The sequence below is a fragment of the Callithrix jacchus genome, chromosome 20, assembly GCF_049354715.1.
Source record: "Callithrix jacchus isolate 240 chromosome 20, calJac240_pri, whole genome shotgun sequence".
NCBI lineage: Eukaryota > Metazoa > Chordata > Mammalia > Primates > Cebidae > Callithrix > Callithrix jacchus.
In genome coordinates this window covers 13619363-13636861 of record NC_133521.1, presented here as the reverse complement: position 1 = coordinate 13636861, position 17499 = coordinate 13619363, and the positions used below count along the sequence as shown (strand labels likewise).

At 44.1% G+C, this 17499-nt stretch overlaps 1 protein-coding gene across 2 annotated transcripts in view; it reads right to left on the bottom strand.

The window, feature by feature from the left end:
- Positions 1 to 2392, bottom strand: part of LOC100390116 (liver carboxylesterase 1-like) — a 33281-nt gene extending 30889 nt beyond the window's left edge. For both annotated transcript variants that reach the window (XM_035281882.3, XM_054248449.2), the window contains exon 1: positions 2302 to 2392. In XM_035281882.3, coding sequence (XP_035137773.2) covers positions 2302 to 2353 — 52 coding nt within the window. In that variant the 5' untranslated portion in view covers positions 2354 to 2392. The remainder of the gene's footprint in view (positions 1 to 2301) is intronic.
- Between the last annotated feature and the right edge of the window lie 15107 nt (positions 2393 to 17499).

The window sequence follows — 17499 nt, the reverse complement described above, 5'->3', positions numbered from 1 at the left end:
CAAAACCCCATCTCTACTAAAACTATGAAAATAGTTGCATGTGGTGGTGTGTGCCTGTAATCTTGGCTACTCAGGAGGCTAAGGCAGGAGAATAGCTTCAATCTAGGAGGCAGAGGTTGCAGTGAGCCGAGAGAGCACCACTGCACTCCAGCCTGGGTGAAAGAGTGAGACTCCATCTAAAAAAAAAGAAAGAAAAGAAAAGAAAGACTTCGTCCCTGACCAGTTTAGGGGAACATGGAAGGTAAAGAAGACCAAAGAGCTGCCTTGTGATGCTGGGTCCCTGTTTACACAGGCTTGGTGGAGATGTCAGTGGAATATCCTGGCAAGATGACACCAGAGGACGAGCACACTTCAATACTGGAAGGAAGCCTGGCAAGGGAGCAGGGAAAATCTTCTCCGAGACAGTGAGGGTGCACACCATGGATGTGTGTGGCTTCATTGAAGATGCCAGTGTGAGAGGAAAGGGAAAAAACAGAGGGACCACTACAGCTGAGGCAGAAGATCCATCAGAGTTTCGAGGGAGAGAACATCCTGGTGTTCTGGAAGCCCAGGGAAGAAGAGGGTGAGGCGCCAGCTACGAATGCCGAGGGCTTCAGAGAGGTGGGGAAGGGACAAGGCTGAGCGGAAACCACTGGGCTGGCCTTTCTCAGCTCAGGATTCCCTTCAACCAGATGATGTAGATGGCAGCCAGATTGCCAAGGGTGAAAAAGTGGGTGAATGAGGGGAGGCAGAAACAAGAATGGGAACAAGAGCAGTTGCTGCTGATGCGATATGAAACATGAACCTGCGGGCGCCTACTCCGTGCCAGGCATGCATTCCAGTTTGTTTAAATGCATCTTTAAAAAAGCCTTGCTGGGTAGGCATCAATATTCCCATTTTACAGAGGAGGAAATCGGGGAAGTGGAAGCAGCCGGTATGAACTTCCTAAGGAAGGAAATGGATGGCATGGCCAGGAGTAACCAGAGGTAAAGGAATATTCAGCTCCAAATAGGATTCCTCTCTTCCTCTGCCGTTACACACAGTTCAGGGCTCTCCCAGTGTCAGGCTGCCAGAAGGAGGACAGGGTGCAGACCGGGCCTGGGCTGTCAGGATTACGACCCAGAGACAGACCCAGGCAGGATTTCCCAGTTGACCTTGGGCAAGTACATTTCCCTGTGTGAGTTTCAGTTTCTCCGTCTATAAAATGGCCCTGGGGGTATTAAGAGGCCCCTCCCTGCACCCCTGAATGTACCATGTGCTTTGCTTTCTGTATTCTGATGCTCTGACATCCGAGGCCTTGCTGACCTTGGATGAACTGTCCCTCCCAGGGTCCCGCCAACCCAGAGCCCACACCCCAACCACCTCTGTGATCCAGTTGCCATGCTCTGGCCACTACCCACCTGCCCTAATCACACCAGGGCCAGGTACCAGACAACTAGGGACAGCCCCTGTGCCCCAGAGCCCCCTGACTTATCACAATTCACCAGTCCTCAGCCTGCCTGCCCTGCCTTGCCTCTTCTTTCTAATGGAAGCCACAGTAAAAGCCCCTTGGCCTCAGATCTGCCCCTGCCCCCTCCCCCTGCTCTGCTGCTTTCCCTTGTGCCCCATCCCCCACCTCACTGGTGTCCCCTCCTGTTGGGAACATTCGTAAGAAATTGTCTTTTTAATGGCAAGAAGTCCTGATATAGTGGCCTGACCACAGCTCATATTTTCTATTCATACACTACTTTTTTTTAAACAACGGCCTTTATTTGTCCACTTCTTTTTCTGTGCTTTCTCCACACCAGGCGCTGTCCAGAGTGCTTTAGAAACAACGACCCATTCCTCCTCACTAGAGTCCAGTGAGGTAGGTAGCACTGCCACCTTTAATTCAGAGAGGGGGCAACCCAAGCACGGAAACGCTCAGTCCCTTGCCTAAGGACACACAGCGAGAAAGCGCCCAGCTGGGACTCAAACCCACGCACTCTGGCTCAGGGTCTCGATGCTCTTAGTATTCTGCTAAGCTGCGGTCCGTGATCCAGCCATGACTGGACTCTTTAGGGAACAGTAAACTGAGCTGCCTAAATTCCTCGTGTGTGCCGGCTGCCGGCCTGCGTGGGGGGGAGCAGTGCAGGACGGTCTCAGGGTGACCATCCTCCCTGCGTCTCCGGGGCCCGGGCTCCCTGGGTTCAGCTGCTCCAAGTTCAAGTTCAAGTCCGGAGGTCGCGCACCCCGTGGAGCCGGACCTGTTGTGCCTTTACCTTTCTACGCATCTGCGCCCACCGCGGCCCAGAACAAGGATTTCCAGCGTGCCCCGCATCTTGGTATTTCAGAAGGACTCACCCCGAGCCGTGGAACCGGCGAGAGTGGCCAGGACAAGAGCACGGAGCCACATCTTGGAAGGGCGACAGCTCCCGGGGCCTGCGAGGTCTCCGAGCAACTCAGAGGGACTGTGCTTTCTAGTCCCGGAGCCCAGCCCCGCCCCCAGCTACCGCCCTGCGCTGCCAATTGCCTAAACCCCCCATAGTGAGATATAATCAGAAACACCTCCCTTTCCCCAGGTCTCGCTGGGCAATTCCCACCCACAGTTTACCCTCTTTCATCAAAGCAGTCTGGTCTTTACTTTCAGGTTACAGAGAGCTACAAACTCGCCCAACTTGTTGCAGAACTCTAACCTCTGTGCGCTGTGACGGTCCCCAAAGGCTGCGCTAGCAGGCAGATGCTTTTAGGCAAAGGGAAACTTTAGTCTGAGGTTCTAAGAAAAAGCTTGAAAATTTTAGAGCCACTCACAGCCCCACAACTGCTCATCTGGGTAACTTAGCACACATCTTAGCTCCCAGGGCTTGTGTTTCCTAGCATTCCAGGCTCTCAAGTTTGGAAGTGATCCCCTTTCTGATGCTTGAATTTGCTTCACAATGTCTTGCCAATTGGCCCAGCCTCCTGTCACACACCTCTGGTGTCAGGGAAATCACTACTTTCCAAAGCAGGGATTTTGGACAGAATGTAAAAATGAATTCCATCTCTCCAAAGCCCCTGGCTCTAATCATCCATCCGTCCAGGTATCCATTCATTCTGTGAACGTTTACTAAAATGCCTGGCACCTGGCCACATATAAGGGATACAAAGACCAATTCAAGACATGGTTCGACTTCTCAAGGGGTCACCATTGGTAGACAAGACAGATGCGGGGGAGGAGCAGCAGGGGTGAGGTCAAAGCAATGTGAAATCTGATGCTCCAGCATCTGAGGCCTTGCTGACCTTGGAGAAACTCTGCCTCCCAGGGTCCTGCCAACCCGGAGCCCATACCCTCACCACCTCTTTGATCCAGATTGCCAGGGCATGGCAACTGGATCAAAGAGGATGCAGAGTGCTCCAGGCACCCCTGGAAAGCTGTCATTTACAAGCTACTGGAAACACAAGGATGTTGCTTAAAGCCTCTTTCATGGGAATGTTCAAATGTCCAACAATCGGGAATTCACTAAACACGCTCTGGTACAGCTGGCTATTCACTCAAAATAGTGATGTGCACATCTATTTATTAACAACAAAGACAGTCAGGATCTGTTGTGAAAAGAGAAAATAAGTTATAAACAGTTGTGTGCAGTAGGCAGTTCCTCAAAAAGTTCAACATAGAGTTACCATATGACCCAGCAATTCCCCTCCTGGGTATCTACACAAGAGCACTGAAAACATGTTCCTACAAAAACTTGCACACAAAAAGCAGTGTCATTCATACTAACCAAAAGTGCAAGTAACCCAAATGTCCATGACACGATGCATGTGTAAGTAAGATGTGGCCTCTGCATGCAGAGTATCCTCCAGCCATAACAAGAACGTGTTACAATGTGGGTGAAGCTGGAACATCTTGGTAAAGTAAGATGCCAGGCACAAAAGGACACATGTCGTATCATGCTTTTTATATGCACTTTAATTTAGCATGTAATAGGCATATTAGGCAGAATAGGCAAATTTATGGAGACAGAAAGTAGTTGCCAGGGCCTTTGGAAGGGGAGATGGGAATGAGGAGTGACTATTAACGGGCATGAGGCTTACCTTGGGGGTGGTAAAAATATTCTGGGATTAAATAGTTAATTATTAAATAATTATTTAATATTAAATAATTATTAAATAATAACAGATTAATTATGTTAGCATAACTTTGGGAATATACTAAAAACCACTCAATCGTACACTTTAAAAGATGAACTTTATGATATATGACTTATATTTCAATAAAATAAAGACATATTTTTGGAAAATCTAGATAAGTATAACATGGTCCCATTTTAGTAGTGACATATCCCTTTATTTGTGTAGGAAAATACTGGAAAGCTATACATCTAATTAGCATTACAGCAGCCATTTCCTGGCCATAATCTTGTCAGTGTTTTCACTTATTTGTATTTTCCACTTTTATTTTTTCATACATTTATTTGACAAATATTTACTGAGAGTTACTCTCCTGCAAACACTGTGCAGAGAGTTTTGTATGCAGGATCTCAGTTCTCAAAATAACCCCTGTGAGATTAACACTATCTCATGATCTTAAATTGATTCCTGTTGTTTAAGCCACCCAGTCTGTAACATTTTGTTCTGGCAGCCTAAGTAGACTAATACATAGGCTCAACCCAAGTCCATTCTTTATTCCCAAAAGAAACTAAGGCCAAGAGATGGGGAGTGATTACCTAAGGTCACACATCAACTCAATGGCAGTCGGAACCAGAACTTCAGGCTTCTGACTTCCAGCATGGCGTGGCTGGCAGTCATTTCTTTTGTTTTAATACATCAGGAAGATGTTCTAATTGGCAGCCTTGTCTAAGGCAAAACATCATGATTTTGTACCCAATTGCCTTTGTCAGTTCATTGACCCAGGATGAGCATGGTAGGGCTGAAGGGTTAGAAATGGCCAGGGGAGGCTGGGCATGGTGCCTGCCTCCCCTGTAATCCTAGCACTTTGGGAGGCTAAGGTGTGAGGATTGCTTGAGACAAGAGTTCAAGACCAACCTGGGAGACATAGCAAGACCCCATCTCTAGTATAACAATAATAATAATAAGAAGAAGAAGAAATGGAAAGAAAGATACATAGGGGCCAGGTACCTGGGGAACCATGTTCTATTTTCCCAATGTCACTTGGCAAGCTGTCCCTTGTCCAGGCCAGACCGCAATTGACATCAGCAAAATAGGAAGACCAGCAGCCATAAAGCACAAGACAGTCCCAGAGCTGCTGATGGGTTCTTGCCCAAGGCAATGGGTTGTAGCTGTAGCTGAAAGGAAGCTTCTGGAGACCCAAATTCAAAAAGGGATGCTCATTAGCACTCATTCTAGCCACATGCAGGCTGGTGCAGAGCATCCTGTGATGGGAATGAGGATGCTGTGACAGCATGAGAATCAGTTCCCAGAGCTGATTGACTCTACAAAGGTTGACCTGAGCTTTAGGGTTCCTCTCTTACCTTTATTCAGGGCAGAAACCTGGTTGATAAATAGTACTCTAATAAAAAAAAATCCCTATATCTATCCACAAGTGAAAATCTGCGTGGTTCTCTTAAGTAGAGAACAAGGCTAGTCCCACTCACTCAGCACAACACACACACACACACACACACACACACACACACACACACACATACACGGGCATACATACACACACATACCTGTTAACCATCCTGCCTTTTGCCCTAGCCAGCTGGCCTTTGCAACCTGGGAAACAACCCTGGCTCTTGGCTTATGATATTTATGGTGCTGTGTTCACAAAATATAAAAGGTAAGAATAAATTCTTCACCTGATCCACTGCTCAATCACATGGTCACTTGTGACACCAGCCCATTGTGCAAAGAGAATTTTTTGGCCACTCCTAGGTTTTGCCTACCTCTGGCAGCAGCCTCTGTGGCTCATTTCTCATTCATGATGACTCCGCAGATGTGATGGGTGAGGCTGGAGCCTACCAAGCCTCACAATAGAACCCATTTTTGCTTAATACGTATAATTCCCTACTTTAACTGGAAGCAACACATCTCTTTGCTTAATATGTATAATTCCCCACTCTTAACTGGCAGTTGACTGGGGCTGTTGCTTTTCCCTGGGGAATGCCCTCTGTTTTCCCATGTAGAACTCTATGAAGTGGAAAGTAAAATCCTAGGAACCGTCCTTAATTTCTAAGCAGATGGGCAGGACTTGGGAGAGTTGGCATATCTGGGGGCTTCAAATGAATCCCCCAAACCTTTCCATCTCCACAGTTCACTCAGTAGATGCATGGAAAGCACGTATTAGGCATTGGGTCACAGCAAGCCCACGTCCTACTGGGACCCTCACTCAGCTTTGTGAACTATGAGATTGATCGGGTATAGATTTTGTGATGGAGAACACTGAACTGGGAGACAGAAGTCTGGGAATCCACGGAGTGACATTTGGGGATTCGTTATGGAAAGACAGGGGGTAGCTCTGGGGGAGGTGCCCTCTCATGCACCCTTCACTGTGGCTCTGCACTCTGTGAATCCAGGATTCTATGACATCCTCCTCTGCAGCCTAGGGATATGCAGTGTTTCTGGAGCCTCAGTTATTCCCATACTAATATCGTGGTTTATGCCTTATCAGCAGATCACCTGCACTTCTATGGGCAGTTTTCTTTAAATGAAGTAGCTCTTTTTACTTCAACATGCTCACTGCAAAAGGAGACTTTATACCATTTCCGTAAGGGCAAGACCTGTATAATCTGCCATAAATTAGAGGAATGCATGGAAAACGTGTGACTGCATTTTTAAAAATTAAAATGATGGTAAAACTAAAAAAGTACGTAAAGAAATGCCAGTAAAAACACTTCTAGTTTATAAAAGTTATAACTGAAAAAAGTCACACAATGGGAAAAGTGAACCATTGAAGGCCAGTTTGTTACATGAAAGCAGGCACCACCTTGATCATCATCATGACCACCAGGTAGATGACAAGGCAAGGGTCACCTAACTTTGGCAGGGGTCATCATCACCAAAGTCATTTCCTTGAGCCTCAGGGAATGTCTTCCTGTTAACATTCAGTTCATTGGGAAGAAGTTGTATTATGTTTACACCTTTCCAGGCACATGATACTGTGTTGTACTTAGGGGGTAAGACTCCCTGAGGTCAATCAGGTCCTAGGACTGACTGGTCAGAGCATCTGGAGGAAATTTTGGCCTGGTGGTGGGTCGTAGAGGAGAGAGCTATACTACCATGGGCATAACTAGTCAGCCTCAATGGCTCAAACCTGGCAATCAGGCCATGTACATTCATCAGGCTATCATCCTGAGACTGCTGAGTAAGAATTATTAGTGAAAGTAGGGAAAACTATGATAGCAATAGGCCCAGAATTCCAATGGCTTATTTTTCATTTATGTAAAGAAGTATAGTGTTGTTGTTCAGGTCAACAATGTGGTTGTCTTCTCTATATGGTCACTCAGTGATCCAAATTAGAGTGTCAGCAAACTTTTTCCATAAATGCCAAATAGTAAATATTTTAGGCTTTGCAGGCCATGTGCCCTCTTTGGCAACTGCTGTGATAGTAAAGGCAGCCATGAATGATACATATGCAAATGGGTATGGCTGTGTTTCAACTCTTTCATTCTTCTGCATTTGGCTGGCTGGTTATCCCAGCACCATTTACTGAATAAGGAATCTTTTCCCCATTGCTTGTTTTTGTTGACCTTGTCAAATATCAGATGGTTGTAGGTGTGTGGCCTTATTTCTGAGTTTTCTCTTCTGTTCCATTGGTCTATGTGTCCATTTTGAACTAGTGCCATGCTGTTTTGGTTACTGTAGATTTATAGTATAGTCTGAAGTTGGGTAATGTGATGCCTCTGGCTTTGTTCTTATTGCTTATGATTACTTTGATGATTCTAGCTCTTTTGGTTCCATATGAATTTTAGAATTGTTTTCTCTAACTGTGTGGAGAATGGCACTGGTAGTTTGATAGGAATAACATTGAATCTGTAGATTGCTTGAGGCAGTATGGCCATTTTGATGATATTGATTTTTCCTCTCCATGAACATTGAATGTTATTCCACTTATTGGTGTCATCTCTGATTTATTTGAGCAATATTTTGTAGTTCTCCTTGTAGAGATCTTTCATTTCCTTGGTTAGCTGTATTCCTAGGTATGGTATTTCATTTATTTGTGGTTATTGTAAATGGAATTGTGTTATTGATTTGACTCTCAGCCTGGATGTTTTTGGTATAGAGAAATGCTGCTAATTTTTGTATAATGATTTTGTTTCCTGAAACCTTACTAAAATCACTGGAGCACCCCAAGTCATGAAACAATTTTTGGACTACAAAAAGACTTAGACAATCACATAATAATACTGGGAGACTTCAACATCCTACTGACAGCATTAGACAGATCATTGAGGCAGAAAACAAAGAAACTCTAGTCTTAAACCAGACTCTTGGCCAATTAGACTGAATATACATCTACAGAACACTCCACCAAGCAACCATGGAACAAATATTCTTCTCATGTGCACACAGAACGTATTCTAAGATGAAGTGCATGCTCTGTTGTAAAGCAAGTGTTAAGAATCTTTTTAAATTGAAATCATACAAAGCACACTCTCAGATCACAGTGCAATGAAAATAGAAATATCATCAAGAACACCTTTCAAAACTACAGAATACATGGACACTAAACAACTTACTCCTGAATAAGTCCTGAGCGAGTTAAAAGCAGGCCTAGGCTCTGCAAACATACAGCTTTAGCCTTTTAGGCATCTGGTATGATTGAGATAACTCTACAAGCCAGAAGAGAGCGGGGGCCGATATTCAACATCCTCAAAGAACAGAACCTTCAGCCCAGAATTTCATATCCAGCCAAACTAAGCTTCACAACTGAAGGAAAAATAAAATCTTTATGAACAAGCAAGTACTCAGAGATTTTATTACCACCAGGCCTGCTTTACAAGAGCTTCTGAAAGAAGCATTACACACAGAAAGAAACAACCAGTATTAGCCTTTCTAAAAATATACCAAAAAGTAAAGAGCACCAACATAAAGAAGAATTTACATCAACGAATGGATAAACAGCCAGTTAACATCAAATGGCAGTAACCCTAAATTTAAATCGACTAAATCCCCCAGTCAAAAGACACAGCCAAAACCCAACTGCATGTTACATCCAGACCTGTTTCACATGCAAGGATACACAAAGACTCAAAACAAAGGGATGGAGAAAGATTTACCAACCAAATGGAGAGCAAAAATAAATAAATAACAAGCAGGAGTTGCAATTCTCGTATCGGATAAAATAGATTTTAAAGCAACAAAGATATAGTGGTAAAAGGATCAAGGCAACAACAAGAGCTAACGATCCTAACACCCAGATACATAGAGACTTAGATTCAATGAGACAGAAAATTAGTAAGAATATCAAGGACTCGAACTCAGATCCGGAACAAGTAAACTTAATAAATATTTATAGAGCTCTCCACTTCAAATACACAAAATATACATTCTTGTCAATACCACATAACACCTACTCATAGGTTTAAATGAAACATTGATTGGTCATTATTAATACCCATTTTTTTTTCCAGAATAAAGCAATATTTCAGTTCACCCTCCCTCTTTCTCTTCCTCTTTCATCCTCTCCTTTACTCATTTTTTTTCTTCTTTCCTTCTCTCAAAAAAAGAAAAAAAAAAAAAGAAATCAACTTGTAAACCTCTAGATCCAGGTCGGCAATGTCTCTCTCATTGCTTGATTTCCTTCCTTCCTTTCCCTCCCTCTCTCCCTCCCCTCTTCCTCCCTTCCTTCCTTCCTTCCTTCATCCCTTCCCTCTTCCTGCCTTCCTCCCTTCCTCCCAAGAAAAAAAAAAAGAGATAAGAGACAATATCATCACTTGCTCTGAGCCTCTTTTGAGATGTTAGTGTATATTGGATTTCCATAATTACACGGCCAATTTATTCATTCCTTTGCCTCAGTTACTCTTCCTCCTTCTCTCCATTTTTGCCGAAACTTTCCAGTTTTTGGAAGGTATGTTAGATTTGGTCACTGTGCTGGTCCAGATTTCAGGCAGCAATGTTAGTCTAGTAAGTGCCTCCCCCTTAATCCACTCCCATTGAGATAGGGTAAACTTACATAGGTGCAAAACTAGTAGGCTATTTCTACCACCTGGTAAAATACAGATGCATTTACCGTGAGCCTGGAGTTTTTCCAGATGGAATCAGAGCACAATCTGCCCCATCAGGCCCTTTTACTAGGCCAGGTTTCCATTGCCCTCTTGCCTGAGTGTGTGGCCAGGCCATTGGCCCCAACATGGGGGCTTTTCACTGTTCAGTTCTTCCATCAGGCTAGGTAAACAGCATGCAATTCAACCCACTAATCTGATTTGGTTTTGCCTTCTTCAATCAAAGTGGTGACCTTCTAAACAGAATGTCCATTCACCTTGGAATTGCTGTCCACAGAACAAGCAGCTCTTAGTGCTCAGTTAAGAATGGTTTGTAGGACACTATACAACTAATATAATCTAGCAGCTCCCCACACAGCTCTGCAATCAGTCCTAGGGTGAAAGAGGCTCTCTGTTTGTGAGTGTGTCCTCCTGGTACTCCCCAGGTAGCATGGTCCTGTATAAACCATTGCCAATGAATTCTATTTCCATTGAACTCATTTTTGTGGAAGACTTCTAAACACTGTCATCCCCCTAATGCAGTAGAGTGTTTCTCTGACATCACCCAAGATATCATGGGTATTTCAGGATTTAAGATTATTTTATCCTTTGGTTACTGAGGTAGCTTCAATTAATGTCCAGTCACAAGGTTATAAGTGACCGTCAAGTGGAAATTCTCTAGTTCAAAGTCCCAGTGGTCATCACTGGGAGGCACTCAGGGGCTTTTGCCATAAGTCCTGGTTATGTTCCCCCCAGGGCTGTCACACTGAGAATTTGCTCCTACCAGCACTCCAGCTCCTAGTCTACACTGTCTGGGCTCAGGCAATCTTTCTGGTTCCCATTTAGCATGTCCAATTAATATTGCTTGGAGGTCGAATATATATGCCTTCTGTACAGCACTATGTAGTGGAAACATTCCTCTGTCACATACAATGTCTATTCCCATAATACAATTATGTAAAGGAGATGCAACCACTTCACATAAAGCCTGCCCGAACGTATTAGTTTTCACCCAAATTTTCACCTTAATTCCCTCAACTCTTATATTCTTAACTGTAGTCTCCATTAAAACTTAACAGATTTCAGTTTTGTTATGCTAGGTAGGGGAAATGTTCTCCAGCCAGACATGATATCCATCCCCACAAAACACTTAGGCAAAGGAGATAATCCTTCCTTCCTTCCTTCCTTCCTTCCTTCCTTCCTTCCTTCCTTCCTTCCTTCCTTCCTTCCTTCCTTCTTTCCTTCCTTCCTTCTTCCCTTCCTCCCTTTTTCCTTCCTTCCTCCCTTCCTGCTTAAACATTCCAACTTTCATAATCCTATCAACCTTTACAAATGTATATTCTCTAAATCTAACCATAGCTGACATCGGGGCTTCACCACAGCACATGGGGCTTTGGGATCACGGAGCCCTGGAGTTTTCCTTCTCCAACCCCTGACCATTTCACCCACCCTTATGCACAAAGCTTGGGTTTCCAGCAAGGTGTTTAGATCCAATTGATTAATCTGCCCAATCATAGCCCCAGGCAATTTTTGGTAGGGTTTCTCATTGTAACATTTCCTTTCTGGCTTTTAAGGTAAATAGATCAGACTCTTTCGGGGGCCTTAATGTTGGAGTACCTTTGGTCTACCCCACCTTTGGTAGTGTTTTATTAAATTCTTTGTTTTAGGAACATTAAGTCAAACACATGTTCTCATTCATATTGAGAAACTTCAAAAAGTGGATCTGATAGAAAAGAAAACTAGAATAGAGGATGCTAGAGGCTGGGAAGGGTAGGAAAGGCAAAGATAGTGAGAAATTTGTTAAAGGAGACAAAGTTACAGCTAAATAAGAGGAATGCTTTCTAGTGTTCTAAAGCACTTTAGGATGACTATAGTTATCAATAATATAGTTTTATTACTGATAAAATAGATTTCAAAGCAACAAAGATATAGTGGTAAAAGGATCAATGCAACAATAAGAGCTAACGATCCTAACACCCAGATACCTAAGACCCATAAAGAGATTTAGACTCAACGAGACAGAAAATTAATAAGGATATCCAGGACTTGAACTCAGATCCGGAACAAGTTAACTCAATAAATATTTATAGAGCTCTCCATTTTAAATACACAAAATATACATTCTCCACCTTAAATACACAAAATATTGATCTGCCATTAATAATACCTATTTTTAGAATAAAGCTACATTCCCATTCTCTCTCCCTCTTTTTCTTCCTCTTTCTTTCTCTCCTTCACTCCTTTTTTAAAAAACAACAACAACAACAACAGTAATAGAGTACGCAGTTCCAAACAGCTAGAAGGAGAATATTGAATATTCCCAACTCAAAGAAATTTTAAATGTTTGAGGTGACAGCTATCCTAATTACCCTGATCTAGTCACTGTACATTATGTGGAGTGAAACAACGCTATGTACCCCATAAATATGTACAATTATTAGATTAGTGCAAAAGTAATTGTGGTTTTGGATTATGATTAGGCTCAAACACATCTTTATTAATCAATATAGAAACCATTACAATTAACACATTTTTACCAATGAGAAATAAGTTTATTTATTCCTGTAGCGTAAACATCCATGCTTCGGGATTTGAGGAACTGTTAGAAAGCATTTTTTGCATTCTACTGGTTGTGGAAGCATTTTCCCTGCAAAACAATTGTCAAGATGCTTGAAGAAAGTTAGTCAGTTGGCTAGAGATCAGGTAAATACGGCGGATGAGGCAAAACTTCACAGCCCAATTCGTTCAACTTTTGAAGCATTGGTTGTGTGATGTGCAGTTGGTTATTGCTGTGGAGAATTGAGCCCTTTCTGTTGACCAATTCTGGCCGCAGGTGTTGCAGGTTTCAGTGCATCTCATTGACTCGCTGAGCATACTTCTCAGATGTCACGGTTTTGCCAGGATTCAGAAAGCTGCAGTGGATCAGAACAGCAGCAGACCACCCAACAGTGCCCATGAGCTTTTTTTTTTTCTGGTGCAAGTTTCGCTTTGGAAAGCTCTTTGGAGCTTCTCCTCAGTGCAGCTACTGAACTGGTCATTGCCAGTTGCCATATGAAATCCACTTTTCATCACACGACCCAATCTGATTGAGAAATGGTTCCTTGTTGTTGCATAGGATAAGAAAAGATGACACTTTAAAAAGATGATTTAAAAACATTTTTTTGTTTAGCACATGAACACCCATTTATTGAGCTTTTTCACCTTTCCAATTTGCTTCAAATGCCGAACAATCGTAGAATGGTCAAGTTGAGTTCTTCAGCAACGTCTGTAGTCATAAGAGGATCAGCTTTGATGATTGTTCTCAGTTGGTCGGTGTTAACTTCCAGTGGCTGCTCTTCACACTGCTTGTCTTCAAGGCTCTTGTCTTTTTTTGCAAAATTTCTTGAACAACCACTGCACTGTATGTTTATTAGAAGTTTCTGGGCCAAATGTGTTGATGTTACAAGTTGTCTCCATTGCTTTACGACCCATTTTCAACTCAAATAAGAAAATCGCTCAAATTTGCTTTTTGTTTAACATCATTTCCATAGTCTAAAATGAATATGAAATAAACAGCTGTCACTTTTGCTATTCTCATGACCTAGAATTTCCCTAAGACTCAACTCTAGCACCACCTGCTATGGGTAGACCGCTCTGATCTCCCCACATGGGGCCCTGTGCATGATTTCTCTGCCAGTTTGAGATGACCTTGTCTCATTCATCTCTATAAACCCAACCATCCCCTTAAGGCCTACATGTGCCAGATTCACGTCTAAGCACCAAGCATAAAAATATGAGTAAGCAGTTATTGCCTCCTGTCTCAAAAGTTGCTGATCCCCTGAAAGATCATTTCAATAAATGTGGCAAATGTGGTGATGGATAGGTTAGGCGTTTTTTTAGGGTCTGATATCTTGAGTGACAGACAGGAGTTATCCAGGTTCAGAGAGATGAGAGAGGGGGAAGAGCCCAAGGCTGAGGCTCAGCGAGACAGGGTGTGCTTGAGTTATGTGCAGCTAGTATAGGGTGATGGTGCAGAGAGGTGGGGTGAGATGAAGACAGGGAGGCTGAGGACTTGAATTTACTTTGAAGGCAATGAGGAGCCACTAAAGGGCTTTCCATGAGTAGGCAATAGGTGCTCAATAAATGTTTCCTTATCAACACATGATTCCTCTCCCCATTAGACTTAGAGCTCCTTCGGAGCAGGACTATTCCTTCTCTGTTTTCCCTAGTTCTTTCCTGGAACATTGTAGAACCGGATAGGATTCTGATCACTGAATGAATGAATGAATAAGCGCATCCAAGATATAATAGTAACAAAACGAAATGGATCTTTTCATTCATACAAAATTGCTTTTTACTCCCCTGGCTCCAGAGAGTGTTGAGGATTCAGACAGGCTCTGAGAAAGGTCTGGGCTCAGCCTCCGCTTAGCAGCAAAAGTGTGTGTTGGTGCCACCTGGTGGCCACAGTGCTCATATTATCAATTAGAAATCTCCCTACATTGTTGCTAAGGCAACTACTGTCAGGCCAGGGAATGGGCAGAAACACTCCGCTCAATGGACTTATCTACCCAACAGCTCAGTGGTGCCTCTGTATATGCCAGCCCCAGGTCTGTCTGTTTCCCCCTGCAAGACTTGAGTCCTGAGTCCCCATAACTTGAGCCCAAGGGAGAAACTAATATCAGACCATGAGACATAGATACCCTTATGTGTGGCCTCTCAGTCCAGGGTGCTTTCCACTCTTGTTCTCAGCAGATGAGGGAATCTGGGGTAATGAAGCTTCAGAGAGGGAGACAGTGATCAGCATCTCCTCAGTGTCTTTCCAATCCTCTCCCTAAGAGAACCATGATTCTATTCAGGGCAGCAGCATACCCAACAAAAGTTCTTACTTCTCCAGACTCTCTTATAGTCAGGGGTAGCTGTATTGTACAAATTTGGCCAATGGGGTGTAGGCAGACAGTGGAGGGGTTTCATGGAAGCTCCTCTCCTCCAGAATGACAAGAGATGACTCAGCTGGCGCCTGCCTTTACCTTTTCTCTCTCCCTCCCCCTTTCTCCTGCCTGAAAGGTGGGCAAGGTGTCTGCAGGTGGATCACCATCTTTTCTCCATGAGGATGAGCACCACATGCAATGGATAGTGGAACAAGAAGCCAGAAGGCATCTAATTTTTAAATTATTTGCCCAGAGCCATCTGGGGCTTCTGGACACATCCAGGCAGGGGACCCTGTTGAAGTCCTTCTCTAGGACCAAGGTTACTTCTGCCTCTTCTTCCTGCTTACTACCCTGTCCCTGACCCACTGCTTGTTTGTTACAAGAGTAAGGAAATTCCATTTATGAAGAAACCATAGTCATGTTTCTGTTAGATGCAGTTACTTGCATACTAATATATATGCACCTAATCTTTGTTTTGGCTTTTTTGTGAGCCCAGACTGAACTTGTATCTGACTACAGGATTGGGGGGCGGGGTTTGGAGAAAGCCAGGATATTTTTCCTGGGAGACAGGGAGCCTCTGACCAAACTGAACTCTTACTATGTGATCTAGGGCAAGTTTTTTGCTTCCTAGCACACTGTAGGCACATATATATATATATTTACATATTTTTGTTAAAATTAGGCATATATGTGTATAACACATATTATGTGTGTTCAATTACATATATGTGTACAACTTATATATGTATACACTTAAGTAAAGATTTTTTTTTAGTATTATGCATTTGCAATTGAAGAAGGAATGGAAGTAGAGGAAGACTCACATCCATATCAGTCTGAATGTGTTAGTCCCATGTGGCCAAGAACCAGGGAAGGGGGAAGATCATTGATTAAAGACACAGACAAGAGCCAGACTTCCTCGGTTCAAATCCCAGTTCCATCAACTAGAAAGTGATTTCATCTGTTTGTGTCTCAGTTTCCCCATTTATAAAAGGGAATACTCATGCTAATAATCATGCTACCCCATGGAATCATAAAGAGGATTCAGTGACTGACATTTGCAAAGAACTCACAACAGTAACTGACACAAGGTAAGCCAACCTGGTCACTAACTGAAGGCTGCTCAGCCAATTGGCCTTGTCCAAGGTGCTGATGCTCCTAAAGCCTTGGTCCTCGTGGAACTCCAGGGCTTGTGTGGCTGCGATGTGGCCTCATCCTCTCAACTGAGTGTTTTAATGAAGACAGGCACTCCTTGTGCTGTGTTGTCGTTCCAATTCCAAAACTAAAGGGCAAGGGCTCCACAAATGTAACTGTGGAGCCCCAGATTCCCTAATCTTGTCTTTGACACTCCCTGGTCTGACTCTGCAGCTCATTCGACCAGCTGGAACTGCAGTGCTCTCCTTATGTGAGCGAGTATGTCTCAAATGCATGCCCTACTTTGTCCCTTCTCCCCTTGATAGGGGATTGTTACCACCAAGTGACTGCAGTTGTGGGTCAGGGGTCAATGGCAACTACTGGGGGTAGTTTGGTGGCCGTGGTGCAAGAAGAGAGGTTTATCAGGGTCCTGGGAATGGCTTGAGGTGAATGGCAGGCAGGCGCCCTGTTGCTGGGCCACCTGTGATCAGGGGCTGCTGTGGTGTTAGGCCTCTCTTCTTCTGATTCCGTGTCTGCCCCTCCTGGGCTGGGGTCTGGAGTGCAGCCTGGAGCTGCAGGGGTGTGAGGAGTGCTCCCCACCTAACAACCATCCCCTGCTGCAGGGATGGTGTCTCTGTGGCTCCTGGGCATTCCAGGCTGTGGCTCTTGCCGGGTTTTCTCTGAGGACAGGGTGGCCACCCCCGCCTTGATATCCTGCAGCCCAACCTTTCCCCTCATGCCCTGCTAGTCTGGCCTGACCCAGCTTTCCCCAGGCCTGAGTCTGACAGAACCAGTAGCTGATAGGCAGGACACGAGGTCCCAGACAGTTGTCAGCTGTTTGAGTAGTCTGCCTCTGTCTCCTCCCTTTCTGCCTCATAACCGAGACCAGGGTTGGCCTAGAGTAACATCTCTCATGTTAGTAGTCTAATGGGGGCTAACAGCCGAGGGCTTATGGGACAGCTGTGTCCTGCAGGAGGCAAGGTCTGTGGAGCTCGGGATTGCCAGAAGCTTCAACCTCCTGCCCAGGTGGTTGCATGCACTCAGATCCAGGGAAATTTTGATTTGGCTACTGAGACCCAAATTCAAGGGCATCATCCTAAGGAGGGCACCATCCTAAGGAGGGGATCAGAGAAGACGAGGACACAGGCACTGATTTGACCTTATGAAAAACAGTGGTAGCTGGGTTGCCTTCGAAATAGGCAGAGGTGGTGAGAGGAAGAAACAGACATTCATCCTGTAGCTGACATTGACTGAATATACAGTAGGTTAAGCTGTGTAGCTGGTACTATTCTGAATACAATATTAACATTTAATCCTGCCTGTGACCCTATTGGGGGTCAGTACTGTCATCCCCATTTATTGATGATAAACGGAGG